A 14,789-nucleotide genomic window follows, 5' to 3' on the forward strand; every position below is an offset into this window, starting at 1 on the left:
TTAATAGACTAAAAATGTGGAGAAGAAGAAAATTATCTCTAATTGTTCTACTATATTTTGTCACCAGAGAGAAAACTTCCGATTTCATAATAGTGAATTATGCATAACATACATTGTGTTTATTAAAAAACAAAGATGATGTGACTTACCATACGAGGAAGTGCTGGTAGATAGACACAATAAAAAACACACACGAATTTTCGAGCCTGTGCAACCCACGGTTGCTTTATCAGGAAAGAGGAAAACAGGGGGAAAGGCGAAAGGATGCGGGTTTAAAGGGAGAGGGTAAGGAGTCATTCCAATCCCGGGAGCGGAAAGACTTACCTTAGGGGGGAAAAGGGACAGGTACACACACACACACACACACACACACACACACACACACACACACACACACATATGTTGCGAAAGCTTGAAATTTGTGTGTGTGAAACTGGCAGAAGTAAATCTGTGAGTACCGGGCGTAAGTTGTGCTTCTTTAGCTCAGATGGTAGAGCACTTGCCCGCGAAAGGCAAAGGCCCGAGTTCAAGTCTCGGTCGGGCACACAGTTTTAATCTGCCAGGAAGTTTCATATCAGCGCACACTCCGCTGCAGAGTGAAAATCTCGTTCTGGATTTGTGTGTTTTTTATTGTGTCTATCTACCAGTGCTTCATCGTTTGGTAAGTTTGTTTTTTAATATATTTTTCCCATGTGGAATGTTTCTTTCTATTATATTCATATATTGTGTTTACTTGGATATTCAGGGGCATGCTGCTAGATTTGTTAACAGTAAGCTCGATCAACACTCAAGTATTAAAAAATGCTCCGTGCATTTGAGTGGCAATCTCTGGAGGGAAAAGACATTCTTTTTGTAAAACTCTAATGATAATGTTTATAGAACTATCATTTGTGGCAGATTCCAGAACAATCTTACTACAACTAACATACATCTTGCATAAGAACTGTGAAGACGAGATAAGAGAAATCGGGGCTCATACAGAAGCATATAGACAGTTCCCTGGCGGCATTAGCAAGTGGCACAGGAAAGGGGATGACTAATAGTGGTAAAAGGTACCTTCCACCAAGCACTGCATGGGACTTTGAGACTATGCATGTAGATGTAGACAATTGTGTTTTGTTTTCTAAGAGATAGAAGTGGGTAGAAAAAGCTTAAAGATCTCATCTGCATTTAAAGTAATTAAAACATTATTAGTTTTGAAGAGTAAAGCACAAAAAATAAGTTAAGAGCAATGAAAGACAGTTTTTCTATGTAAAAGAAATTATTGGTACTTCCATTGATATTGAGAGAAAACATTTTACTGACATTAAACCTGGAGGGCCTCACAAGTAATCATCAAAACAGAAAATGACTTACTCAATGTGGCATGAAACATTATTGTATAATATAAATAATTTACGAGTAATGATAGCTGAATAGTAGAGGCACAAAAACAAGACAAAACCCCACTTGCATTCAAATTAATCCTTTTTCAACCTAGAGTTTACACAGACACTTGTACAGTCACATGTAGCACATTATAGCTGTACTGCTATTCAGGTGGGAGGGGGAGGGGAGGGAGTTCAGATTTTTAAAACAATTGCTGTACTTAGGATTGTTGTTTGCTATAAGTTTGTTTGCTCTTTTTTGTCAAGTGAGTGAGTGCCTCCTCCATTTTCTCATAGCCTACTACAGTACCAAAATTGGCCATTCTTAATGCATTAATCAGTATTTCCACATCTACAGTCAATGGCCTGCTCTACTCTGGTCAGATAGCAACATTCAAGTATTTAAAAATAGTAAGTGTATTTCAACTATAAACTTTCATACAGATATATTTGCTAAATTTTCAAGGGCACAGACGTGGCAATCAGGATGGCTCCTTTCTATGTCAAGCTTTTCATGAGTCACTTGGAAGGGATTTTCCTGGGATTCATAAAGCCTTCATCCCCTAGTTCGGTTGATACACATTGATGACATCTTTGCCATATTGGCTCCTGGTGAAGGTGACCTGTTAGAATTCTTGGAATCTCTAAATACATTCTCCAAGTTAAAATTCACATAGTCATATTCTGAATCTCGGGCCATTTCTGTTGATGTTGACCTCATTGAGGGTCAGCTACGTACAGTTCTGTTCACATTAAACATACTAACAAATAACATTACTTATATTTTGACAGTTGCTATCCTATCAATGTCAAACATTCCCCCCATAAAGAAGAAAAAGTATTTACTTATTTATTCAAATGCAGACTCTTTACAGCAGTACACGACCATTCTCATCTCACCTTTCAGTGGATGTAATTACCCCATAAGTCTAGTTCAAAAGTAGATTTCCTAGTCCATCAAATCCAAACCTGATACTGCTGATTTCTCCATAAAACAACTTAGGAGTACACCTCTTGTCACTCAGTATTATCCAAGTCGCAAATGTATTAATCAGCTGCTTTGACAAGGCTATGACTTCGTTAAACCATCACCTGAAATGCAGCATCTTTTTGCTTCTATGCTGCATGTCAATCCTCTTGCTGCTCTTTTCCCCCTCCCTTAGGGAACATGTCTTTCTTTGCTCACCTTTTCCTATCCATCATCCGCTTTGACGATTAAGGTTCCTCTTTTTTTCTTCCTCCCTGTGTGCTCCTGAAGGCTGGCCATATGTCTAATGTGTGACTGGAGTCTAGGTAACACCCAATTCCCAGCACCAGGTCAACAGGTAGGGTTCACACATACCACATGGTACAGGCAAGTCCCAAGGAAGGGAAAGTGCCTGAACTGCTATCTTCCCAAATTGTCCATTGGTCCCACTGTCAGGTTATCAGGAGGTGTGAACTGAGATGTGAACAATCACCTAAGGCAGGAGAGGCTTGCCTCTGAGGGGATAGGAGCATGCCATCGGAGACGCTGACAGTCATGGGGAAATTTCTCGCAATGAGTCAATCATCGTCTTTGCCGTCCATGTCTACCAAACATCAACAGAATGAAGCTCCTGATTCAAAGACCCTTCCAGCTGCACCACAGTTCCTCATGGTTTCATATACTGACTATGGTCAGTCCTCTGCAATAGTAAATCCATTTCTAATTCAGAAAAGTGTCGATGCTATTGCCAGCCGTGTGAAATCCTGCTCTTGTTTACGCAGTGGCACTTTGCTTTTGGAGACTACTTGCCTCTTAACTTCTCCACAGCTATATTGTTTGTCTTGAGGCCCATAGAACTTTGAATTCTTCCCATAGTGTTATTCACACTAGGCTGCTCAATTGTTTGACTGAGGCAGAAATCCAAACGTACCTCTCTGATCAGGGCATCATTGCCATCCATCGGGTGACGAAAAAGTAGTTGCATCCTTAGTGCCCACACACACTCTCTTCCTCACCTTTGATAGAGTAGTACTTTCCTCCAAGATCAAAGCAGGCTATGAAGTTATCACAGTCCAACCACACATTCAAAACCCAATGCACTGCTACCAGCGTCATTGTTTCAACCACACTCAAACGCCTTCTTGTCACCTGTCCAAATATATAACCTGTGGTAGGGATGTGCATGAGGGCAATTGTCCGCCTCCTCCTCCCCGCTGTATCAACTGCAATGACAACCATGCTGCCTCCTCTCGAGATTATCCCATGTATCTCAGTGATCGGGCTGTTCAGACGATCTGGGTAAAGGAAAAAGTCCCTTACTCGGTTGTTCGCAAGTTATTGGCTAGTTGCAAACACTGCGTTCTACCATCTGGTGCTTATAGTGCTGTTCTTACTGCATCTCGCTCCGTGAAGGACATGGCCACGCAGACATGCGACCTCAAATTCATCACTGAGGTTGTGAAATTGCCCAGTTTCATTGTAGCATCACCATTTCCTCTTCCAGCTGTGCAACGAGCCACCAAACATTCATCTCTTGCTACCCAACCAGCAGGTCAGAAAGGACATAAGGAATACTCCCACAAAGACTTCGTATGTCCCTCCCGCCAACAAACATCTGAGGCTTCCTCTGCCAACCGGAAAGGCTTCAAGAAGTCAAGCAAAGGCAGTCTGTCCTGGACTCTGCACATCAAAAGATGGAGAGTGCCGATACCTGTGTAGATCTCATGGAGCAAGATCCTCCAGCGTCTGCACTGTGTAACAGTGAGTCATTGAAGGCTGGCACTTAGCAACCACCAAGGTGATACCCCTTCCTTTTCTCACTCCTCCCTTTCCTCATTATGGCTCTCCTTCATAGGTACGTCCATGGCCTTCCATCAAAGAGGATTTACAGCTGCTCTTAGAATCCCAGTGCAGCTGCTCTTAGAATCCCAGTGCTTGGTCTCTTCCTTCCAGGAAACAAAATTGCATCCTCAGGACCGTTTTCAGCTCTCACATTTCTTTCCTGTTTGTTGTGAACTTTCCCCTGAGTACGACATTCCATCTCATGAGGGAGTCAAGCTTCTCTTACGGGATTACGTTCATAGTCAACCCATCTCCGTGACTAACCGCATTCAGGCTGTTGCAGTTCGCCTTTTCCTTTTTCACTTGAACTTTTCCCTTTGTGCATTTTACATCCCTCTGTCATTCAGTGTCACCATGCAGACTTCTCCAATTTATTGGGCAGCTACCTCACCCCTTTCTGTTGCTCTGTGACTTTAATGCACACCATCCCCTTTGGGGTTCAGAACTTGTCAAAGAGGTGCCCTCTAGGCTGGCCTCAGTCAACTCAACCTCTTCTGCCTTAATACTGGAGCACACACATTTCTTTCCGACTCTTCGCATGCCTATTCCCATTTGGACCTATCCTTCCACACTACCCAGCTTGCCCATCGTCTTGAGTGGTCTGTTCTTCCTGACACCTACTTGAGCAACCATTTCCCATGTGCTATGTGTTTGCTGACTCCTACCCCACCTACAATCACTCCCAAATGGCAGGCTTGCTCTTGACTAGAGGCTTTACTCCTCTCTGGCGACTTTTGACAAACAATATTTCCCCATTTGTGATGACCAGGTGGAATATATTAAGAACATTATCCTTACTGCAGAATGTTCCATTCCTCACACTTCTTCTTTAGCACGCCATGTTCCGGTCCCTTGGTGGACTGAGGTGTGCTGCAACACATTCGTGTGTGGAGACGTGCTCTCCACCTTTTTAATCACCATCCTACAGTGGCAAACTACATTCATTATAAACAGTTGCATGCACAGTGTTGTTGCACTCTTGAGGATAGCAAATATGTTATCTGGATTACGTTCACTTGTTCTTTTAACAGCTCCACTCCCTCTCTTGTCCTGTGGGCCAACCTCCTGCGGCTCTCTGGGACCAAGATCCAATTCCCAATTTCTGGCCTGACTATAGCAGACAATGTCAAAGTGGACCCTATTGCTATCTCCAACATCTTGGCCTCCATTTTGCTGTCATTTCGAGCTCCTACCACTATTTTCCTGCCTTCCTCCATCGGAAATGAGGGAAGGAGACTCGGGTGATACCCTTCTCTTCCCAGAATTGTGAGTGCTACAATGCAGCCTTTACTATGAGGGAGCTATATCATATTCTCACTTCATTCCATTTCTCCGCCCCAGGGCCATCCATTGTACATATTCAGATACTGCAGCACCTTTCTCTTGCAGGCAAGCACTTTTTGCTTCATACGTACAACTGCATTTGTGCAGAGGGCACAATCCCCACCCACTGTTGTGCATTTGGGCAGAGGGCACGTCTCCCAGACACTGGCATGAAACCACTGTCACATTCATACCTAAGCCCGGTAAGGACAAACACCTTCCTTCTAGGTACTGCCCCATCTCTCTCACCAGCTGTGTTTGCAAGGTTTTACTAACCACTGCACAGTGTGGATTTAGAGCGCAGCGTTCTGCAGTTGACCATCTCGTCACTTTATCCACCTGTGTCACGAATGGTTTTTTGTGGAAATCCCAGACTGTTGCCATGTTTTTCGATTTGGAGAAAGCCTAGGACACCTGCTGGAGGACTGGTATTACCCGTACTCTCTACACGTGTGGCTTGCATGGCTGCCTGCCCCATTTCCTTCAGGAATTTTTAAAAGACTGCTTTTTCAAGGTATGTGTGGATTCTACCTTGTTGGACACCTTTATCCAGTGTGCCTCTGGGTTCCATCCTGAGCGTTGTCCTCTTTGGTATCACCATTAACGCTATAATAACCTGTCTACCACTGGGCGTCTCCGGCTCCCTTTTTGTTCACGATTTCTCTATGGACCTGTCTCATTGAGCAGTATATTCAGAAATGTCTCGATTGTCTTTACTACGGAGCATCGACAATAGCTTTCGTTTTTCCACTGAGGAAACCATGTGTGTGAATTTCTGGTTGCGCAATTGATTTCTTCCACCATCTTGACATCTTGAGCCTGTTGCTCTTCCATTCATTGATACTACGAAATTCCTGCAGCTGATCCTCTTCGTCCACTCACATGTCTTACCTGACAGCCTGCTGTTTGTGGTCCCTCAGTCCTATGTGTCCTCAGCAGTACTTCCTGGGGAGCAGATCACACCACCCTCCTCCGTTTGTACTGGTCTGTTGCTCGTTTGAAACTATACTGTGTGTGTTTCATTTGTACATCTACACATCCATCCCTCTTTCACTGTCTTAATACTATCCACCATTGTGGCATCCGTTTGGCCACTGGCATCTTTCACACTAGCCTGGTTAAGAGTCTGTATGCAGAAGCTACCAAACTACCGCTGTGCTACCACCGTGACTTTCTCTTCAGCAGATATGCATACCGTTTGTCTGCCATGCGTGGCCACCCATCCTATACCTCCTTATTTGATGACTCCTTTGATCGCCAGTATGGGGTGTGTCCCTCTTCTCTGTTACCTCCTGGAGTTCGCTTTCAGCTCTTGCTCTGGCACCTTAACTTCATGCTACCTGCCACTTTCCCAATGGCTGTGGACCCTTCACCAACTTGGCTTCGTGTGGCAGCCCGTGTTCTCTTTGGCCTTGATTCACTTCCTAAGGACACTATTCCAGCCTTGCTCTATCACCGTCAGTTTCATGACCTTTGCACGGAACTTCTCAATAGTACCTTTGTGTACACTGATGGCTCTCAGACTGACCGTGGTGTCAAGTTGGCACCAATGTTTTTCAGTATCGGCTTCCATGTTCAGTATTTACAGCAGAGCTTTTTGCCCTGTATCGTGCCATGCAGTACATCCAGCGACACAGGCTTTTCAATTGCGTCATCTGCTCCAACTCTCTCTACGTACCCTTTAAAGCCTCTGTGTGCTGTATAGCATCCATAACTTAGTACAACAGGTCCAGGAGAGCTGTCACTCGCTCACTCTTTATGGAGCCACTATGATGTTTATGTGGGTTCCTGGTCATGTTGGTGTGATAGGAAATGAGGTTGCTGATACTGTTGCCAAGGCTGCAGTCCTTGTACCTCAGCCCACTAGCTCTTACATTCCCTCTGATGATCTCTGTGTTGCCATCTGTCAATTGGTGGTGTCCCTTGGCATCACCACTGGTCCTCCCTTCACCAGAACAAGCTCTGGGTTATAAAGCCTCTCTTTCTCTGTGAGGAGATTATTTTGGCTAGGTTGCACATCCGGCACTGTGTTTTTAGCCATTGGCATTTGTTAAGTGTAGCAATATGACAAAGGCCATTTAATGTTTAGTTCAGGACTTCCATTTCTCTATGACATATTTTATAGACCTTTTGCCTTGTCCCTGCTTTTACCTGTCTTCTCTTCCGTCACGTTGGATTAACGTGTAGTCGTTGTTAACTCCTCTCTTTGTCTTCGTGTTCTACAGTTCTGACGTGGGTGCACATGACCCTAGTTGCTTTTGTGCTCTAAAACAAAACATAACAAAACTGGCAAAATATATGCTATTAAAGGGAGAGCCACTTGCGAAGCTACTTGTGTATCAGCTGTTACGTAGACACTGTCCAGCCTTTTAAATTGGCGTGACTACCATCAAGTTACCAGTTACGATGAATGAGCATGGGCACAGAATTTATACTGGCAGTACACATTATCATATTGCAGAACATTCTCTATAACATGACACTTATAGTCTTGGTGCCCGTTTCACCATCGTGCTATCTTCAGTTATTCCCCTGGACACCAGTTCCTCAGAACTCAGCAGGTGGTTACTGGCATTAAAATGTGTTCTTGGCTCTCACCACCCACCTGGCCTTAATTTTTTTGTCTCGGTGTTTCTCCTCAGTAACAATTCCTATCCACATTCCTCCCACCTCTGCCAGATAAAATGCGCTTAGCTTTCCATTCTTACTAACTTGTGCATAATGTTTATTGTGTGTAATCTCTGTCTTTCATATTACCCTATCTTCCATATTTATGTTCTCAGGTTTTCAAACCTCGTCTGGTAAATCTCTCATGATGCATGGTTCTGGGTGACTTTTCCAAACTTTCCCAGTCCTACTCCTCACCAGTCTTTTTCCTTCACCACTCTTCCTTTCCTTGAACCAATCTGCCAGAAGGAGGAGCCATTTGTTCCAAAAGCTTGCAAATTTCAGTATCTTTGTATGTGTGTGTTCTCCTGCTTCTGTTCCTGCTCAGTGAGTAGATTTTTTTCTCAGCTTAAGGATGCACAAAATAAGCATCAAAATGAATTTAAATAAATTAAATAACTGTGCAATTTGCTTTATAAAGAGCATGTTGCTATGACTGTGATCCATATGTGACACCACCAGATAGAAGAATGTCATAAGTAATGCCATGCAGCTACTGCACCATACACTGTGATCACAGTATGGGACGACCACTACTATCTTGCCTTTGTGACCATGATGAACCATAAAGCTTTGTCCAGTATTGGGTGTGGACTTGTCTACACTGATGATTCCACACAGTCTGCTGCAATTTGGTCTGGAAGCTTGCATTCATTGACATGTTCCATTGCTTAAAAACCACAAATATTTCAGATAGTAATGGACATGTGAACAATAGCTCTACTATGCTGGATGACACTATAGTACTGGGGGTGATAAAAATCGTTGTCCACACATATTTTGTTCGATATAAGGGAACAAAAATAAGTTTTTTTATATGTCAATTCAGGTCAATAAGGGCATACCACATTCAGTGTTTTCCTCCATGAAATGGGCAGTTGTGCTGTTTTGACAGTGTGCACTGTCACAATACTGAATGATGTAAAATTTTAAATTGTTTCTTCATATTCCTTTGTTTAGTTAACATTTAGCATTAACTGTTCTTCAGTCCTGTAAAGCAATAGGGAAAAATACCCATTGTAATCAAAATAACAGTTGATCTTCAATGGACCACTTTCATTGGTTTCAGTTCATCTTGGAATACCCAGGCAGTTTGTGCAAATTATCCAAGTTTCATGCCCTATTACAAAGTTGGATATGAATTTTCCATTTCCTCAGTTAAATCGTTTGCTTATACCAATTGATATGAGCCTGTTTTTGAGCTTCAGCCAAACTGTATGGAATCAGTTGCGAAAAGATCTTTTTGACAACCTTAAATATTCAGCGAAATTTAATGTACTGCCTAAGAATGACTATATATCATGGTAAGCACACACTGATCCTTGTCAGTTATAAGGCACACAGGATTTACGTTGGTGTGTGTGCGTTTTTTTTTTTTTTTTTTTTTTTTTTTTTTTTTTTTTTTTTTTTTTTTTACAAAACTGAATTCAATTGACCTTCATAAAATTCATCACTGATTGAAGTGTGATCAAAACAAAAGTCTTCAAACCAATTGCAAACCATCTTTTCTGAAGGAGATTGATTACCAAATGTCAATAATGTAATTAGAGGCATTGTTGGTGAGTTAGTAATTTTTCAAAATTTTCATAAAGGCCTAAGTGAAAGCATTCAAGTGAAATTTTGATTTTTTTTCACTATACTGTATCTTTTAACTCTTGCTGTAAACAAACTACTTGGCAAATTTCTGTTCTGTCACTGGCTTAACAATAACAAATATTTAAAAAAATAGTAATGTCACTTCTTAGTACTACTGTTTGCAATAACGTAAATGTTATTCCTCAGATGGTGTAAAGTTCATTTCGCAGTTCAAACATTTCTCATCTTGATCAAGGTCTTCCAGTGCCCTTTAGTGTAATCTTGCCTGCACATAGCTCTATTCAGTACATAAAGTGTGTTTGTGGTTGCAGCACGTGACTTCACCATGAAGAATCGTTTCAACTCATTTGCTCCAATACGCTCCACCACCAGCGTCTCTTGGTTTGTCGATGGATGTTCCTACATGAGTGCAGTGGCAGATGCCTTAGAAGCAGCAAAAGAAGAAATTTTCATTGCAGACTGGTGGCTAAGTCCCGAAATTCACATGAAAAGGCCTGCAATAGCAGGAGACACATGGAGGTTGGATAAAATACTAACAAGGAAAGCTGTGAGTGTTATTTGGTCTCTCTTTAAAGTTGAATTATATTAACTATTATGTTAATGCACACAAACAAAAATTAACATTGTAATAGTATCAGTAAAGGTTCCAGTCCTGTGGTAACACAAATAGAGTACAAAGGATGTTAAAAATGTGTTGTGTCCGTATAGGTCTATTTAGCAGGAAACTCAGAAGAATCCAGAATTGTCAAATCTATTTTAGTTTGTGCTGATTTCATAAACCATTGTACATGGAAGATGGAATAGTTCCTTCAATGTAACAACACTCTTCTTTACCAGAATTGTGTAGCTTTCGGTCTCTTATAACCAACCTTCTGTTAGTGTTAAATCCCAGTGATGAAAAGTAGATATAGAACCTGCAACTTACAATACTTCTATTCACGACTACTGTGGTCTTGTAGGTTGTCTTCTGCCTTTCATCTAGCAGCTGAATCCCAGTACAACATTATTACACATGACATATTGGTCTCAGTAGTAAAACGTCAGACTGCAATTATTATCTCTGCTCAATATATTGAGTGAGATGACACTAGATCATATTCAGGAGGATCAGTGTTTAAATCTCTGTAACTGCTTCATACAAATGCCAGAATGATTTGTTTCAAAAAGAACATAGCCTCTTTCCTTCACTATCTTTGCCCAAAGCGATTTTATGCTCTCTCTCTAATGACCTTGTCATGAAGGGAACAGTAAGCCCTAATCCCTTTCATTCTTTTAGAACCCTTACATTTGACTGGTATCTGTGTGAGATACTAGTCCTTCAGCATTACTATTCTCAACCAAAGAAACTCCTCTGATGTGTTTTTGACAGCAGCGAAAATAAAGTTTCCTTGATAAAACTGGTTAAAAGCATCCTAATGAATTTTTGGTAGATATGTAATGGAGAAGAGTGAAACTAAATACACTGTATTTATATGCATTTCCACTTTTGAGAGTCTTTTTTGACTTGTTCCTTTTTTTGTTGATAGCCAATAGGATTTTCTCAGTTCTGCCTTTTTCTGTTCAGTTATTTAATTTTTAGTTTTCCATGCCTCAATCTGTAAAAATGGAACCCTTGTATGATTGCATTGTTGTCTGTCTGTCTAACTGTTAAGAACCTTTTTTCTGAGGAATGGGTAGATATATCACATTCATATTCATTCACACATTAGGCTCTATGGTCCCTTGTTGGTGCAAAAATTTTAAGCTTATAAGTCGAGGGGCAGGAAAGGGAAGCAGTGGTTGGGAAGAGAGTGAGACAGGGTTGTATCCTATCCCCAATGTTATTCAATTTGTATACTGAGCAAGCAGTAAAGGCACCAAAAGAAAAATTTGGAGTAGGTATTAAAATCCATGGAGAAGAAATAAAAACTTTGAGGTTCGCCGATGGCATCGTAATTCTGTCAGAGACAGCAAAGCACCAGGAAGAGCAGCTGAACAGAATGGACAGTGTCTTAAGAGGAGGATATAAGATGAATATCAACAAAAACAGAACAAAGATAATGGACTGTAGTCGAATTAAATTGGGTGATGCTGCGGGAATTAGATTAGGAAATGAGACACTTAAAGTAGTAAATGAGTTTTGCTATTTGGGGAGCAAAATAACTGAGGATGGTTGAAGTAGAGAGGATATAAAATGTTGACTGGCAATGGCAAGGAAAGCATTTCTGAAGAAGAGAAAGTTGTTAACAACGAGTATAGATTTAAGTGTCACGAAGTCGTTTATGAAAGTATTTGTATGGAGTGTAGCCATATATGGAAGTGAAACATGGACAATAAATAGTTTGGAGAAGAAGAGAATAGAAGCTTTTGAAATGTGGTGCTACAGAAGAATGCTGAAGATTAAATGGGTAGATCACATAACTAATGAGGAGGTATTGAATAGAATTGGGGAGAAGAGGAGTTTGTGGCACAACTTGACTAGAAGAAGGGACCGGTTGGTAGGACATGTTCTGAGGCATCAAGGGATCACAAATTTAGCATTGTAGGGGAGCGTGGAGGGTAAAAATCGTAGAGGGAGACCAAGAGATGAATACACTATGCAGATTCAGAAGGATGTATGTTGCAGTAGGTACTGCGAGATCAAGAGGCTTGCACAGGACAGAGTGGTATGGAGAGCTGCATCAAACCAGTCTCAGGACTGAAGAGCACAACAACAACAAGTCACTTCAATCAAAAAGTACAGCCATTTGTGCCACATATTTTGATACTCAAAAACTTGCTTATCAAAACCTGTAGGGTACTTCTTGTTGACCTAGAATCATGAAATTTGACAAGAAGCAAGGTTTTGCAGTAAAAGTAAAGTAAAAAGTGTGAAACTTGTTAAATTGTAGTTATAACATACAAAAATGTGTGTGTTGCCATTTGAACATGAACATTAAATACAAAAATGTAAGTTGTTGCCATGTTTAAGTATATAAATAAAAAATGTTTTATTAAATTTCCTCTCTCTATGCATATAAACTGAATTCCCCTGCTTGCTTCTTTTTGTGTGTCCAAGCTGCTCTAAGAAACTACTGTAGAGATTTTGATTCAGTCTTGGAACTCATAGGACCAATATCTTGTCAGTATCAATATTGATTGACAACAGGCAAAAATCATTGAGGTTCTCAGATTTTCAATTCCAAGGACGATACAGGGAAACATTCCACTTGGGATATGGGTGTGTGCGAGTGTATACCTGTCCTTTTTTTCCCCCTAAGGTAAGTCTTTCCGCTCGCGGGATTGGAATGACTCCTTACCCTCTCCCTTAAAACCCACATCCTTTTGTCTTTCCTGATGAAGCAACCGTTGGTTGTGAAAGCTTGACTTTTGTGTGTGTGTTTGTGTTTATTTGTGTGTCTATCAACATACCAACACTGGCAGGTTGATAGACCCACAAACAAACACAAACATACACAAAATTCAAGCTTTCGCAACCAACGGTTGCTTCTTCAGGAAAGACAAAAGGATGTGGGTTTTAAGGGAGAGAGTAAGGAGTCATTCCAATCCCGGGAGTGGAAAGACTTACCTTAGGGGGGAAAAAAGGTCCTGTGTCAACCAAGAAATTTGCATTGCAAACAAACTGATATCCGAAATATGTTCTACATTTCATAACGTAGAGATGATTGATACATACAATTTAGAAATAAGATTTCATACAGTTCATGGACTACATTTAAATATGTTAGGAAACTCTGAAATCATATCCTGAAGAAATCAGCCCCAAGTATCAAGATCGCCAAACTACCACAAATTACAAAATGGTTTAGGCCAAAAACAGAAGCTTTGATGGAAGCAGAACTGTGTCAACCACTCAAAACCATCTCTGCTACTGAAAATTGCGTGCAAGAAGCCACACACAAAAGTAAAATCTCGGCCAATTTTTTAGGGTAAGTGCTGTGTCAGAAATCCCTTTAGAAAAAAAATTAATTAAACCCTTAACTGAAAAGTCACAAAGTCCATCATTTCTTGTATTACACCATAATGTCCAGTCATTCAGAAATAAGATTCAAATGCTGGAAGTGCTACTTCAGTCTCAAATAAATCCAGATGTAATATGTATTACCGAACACTTGCTGTCTAAAGAAGAAATTCAGTCAACCTCTATTCCAAGGTACTCATTAACAAGCTTCTATTGTAAGAATTTCTCCACTCATGGCGGTACTGCTATATTTGTAAAGGACCAGATAAAATTCAGTGAGGTGGGCCTAAATGAACAGATTGCATTATCTGAAGATAAGGAATTTGAGCTTTCTATGGTTAAGCTGCCTGAACTAAACTATATAATTATAAATGTATACAGAGCACCAAGTAGTAATATTCCAAATTTTATGACCAATTTCTGCTGAATAGTGTCAGCTCATTAAATATGAGAATAATACTTTGTGGCGATTTTAACATTGATTTATCAAAAAACAGTAACGCTAAACTTGATTTGTTAAACATGACCAAATCCTTTAATATGATCCCCACAATACACACTCCAACAAGATCAACAGAGCATACTGATTCAATAATTGGTCAAATCTTCCTAACTGATACTTGTTACAAATTCACTGGCGAAGTACTGAGCATGGGATACAGTGACCATGATGCTCAGCTACTGAGCGTTGACATGGAAAATAGTAAAATCAGCCCCAAAAAAGTATTTCAAAGAAGAAACTTTTCAGATGGCAATATTAGGATTTTTAACTTCCTATTAGCTAAGGAAAATTGGGACAGTGTTTACATGCAAACAACTGTTTATAATATGTTCTTAAGCTTCCATAACACCTTCCTTTATTACTTTAATACAGCATTTCCTTTTGAAACAAAAACTTCAAGCAATCAAAATAGAAAGTCGTGGGTAACAAAAGGAAACAAAATTTCTAGTGAGAGAAACAATTTCTCCAATATTGCTCCAAAAAATACACAGTCACTGAAGAATTTTCTGACTATTGTAAAGCCTACAAAAAACTTATCTTAGAGTGATTAGACAGGCAAAACTTTTATGGAATGACAATTTCATA

At 40.5% G+C, this 14,789-nt stretch overlaps 1 protein-coding gene across 3 annotated transcripts in view; it reads left to right on the forward strand.

Moving 5' to 3' along the window:
* LOC126354992 (phospholipase D1) overlaps positions 1-14,789 on the forward strand; it is a 190,620-nt gene that overhangs the window by 87,593 nt on the left and 88,238 nt on the right. For all 3 annotated transcript variants that reach the window (XM_050005100.1, XM_050005102.1, XM_050005103.1), the window contains one exon: positions 10,074-10,309. In XM_050005100.1, the coding sequence (XP_049861057.1) occupies positions 10,074-10,309 (236 nt within the window). The remainder of the gene's footprint in view (positions 1-10,073; positions 10,310-14,789) is intronic.

This window comes from Schistocerca gregaria, chromosome 3 (genome assembly GCF_023897955.1).
Source record: "Schistocerca gregaria isolate iqSchGreg1 chromosome 3, iqSchGreg1.2, whole genome shotgun sequence".
Classification (NCBI taxonomy): Eukaryota; Metazoa; Arthropoda; class Insecta; order Orthoptera; family Acrididae; genus Schistocerca; species Schistocerca gregaria.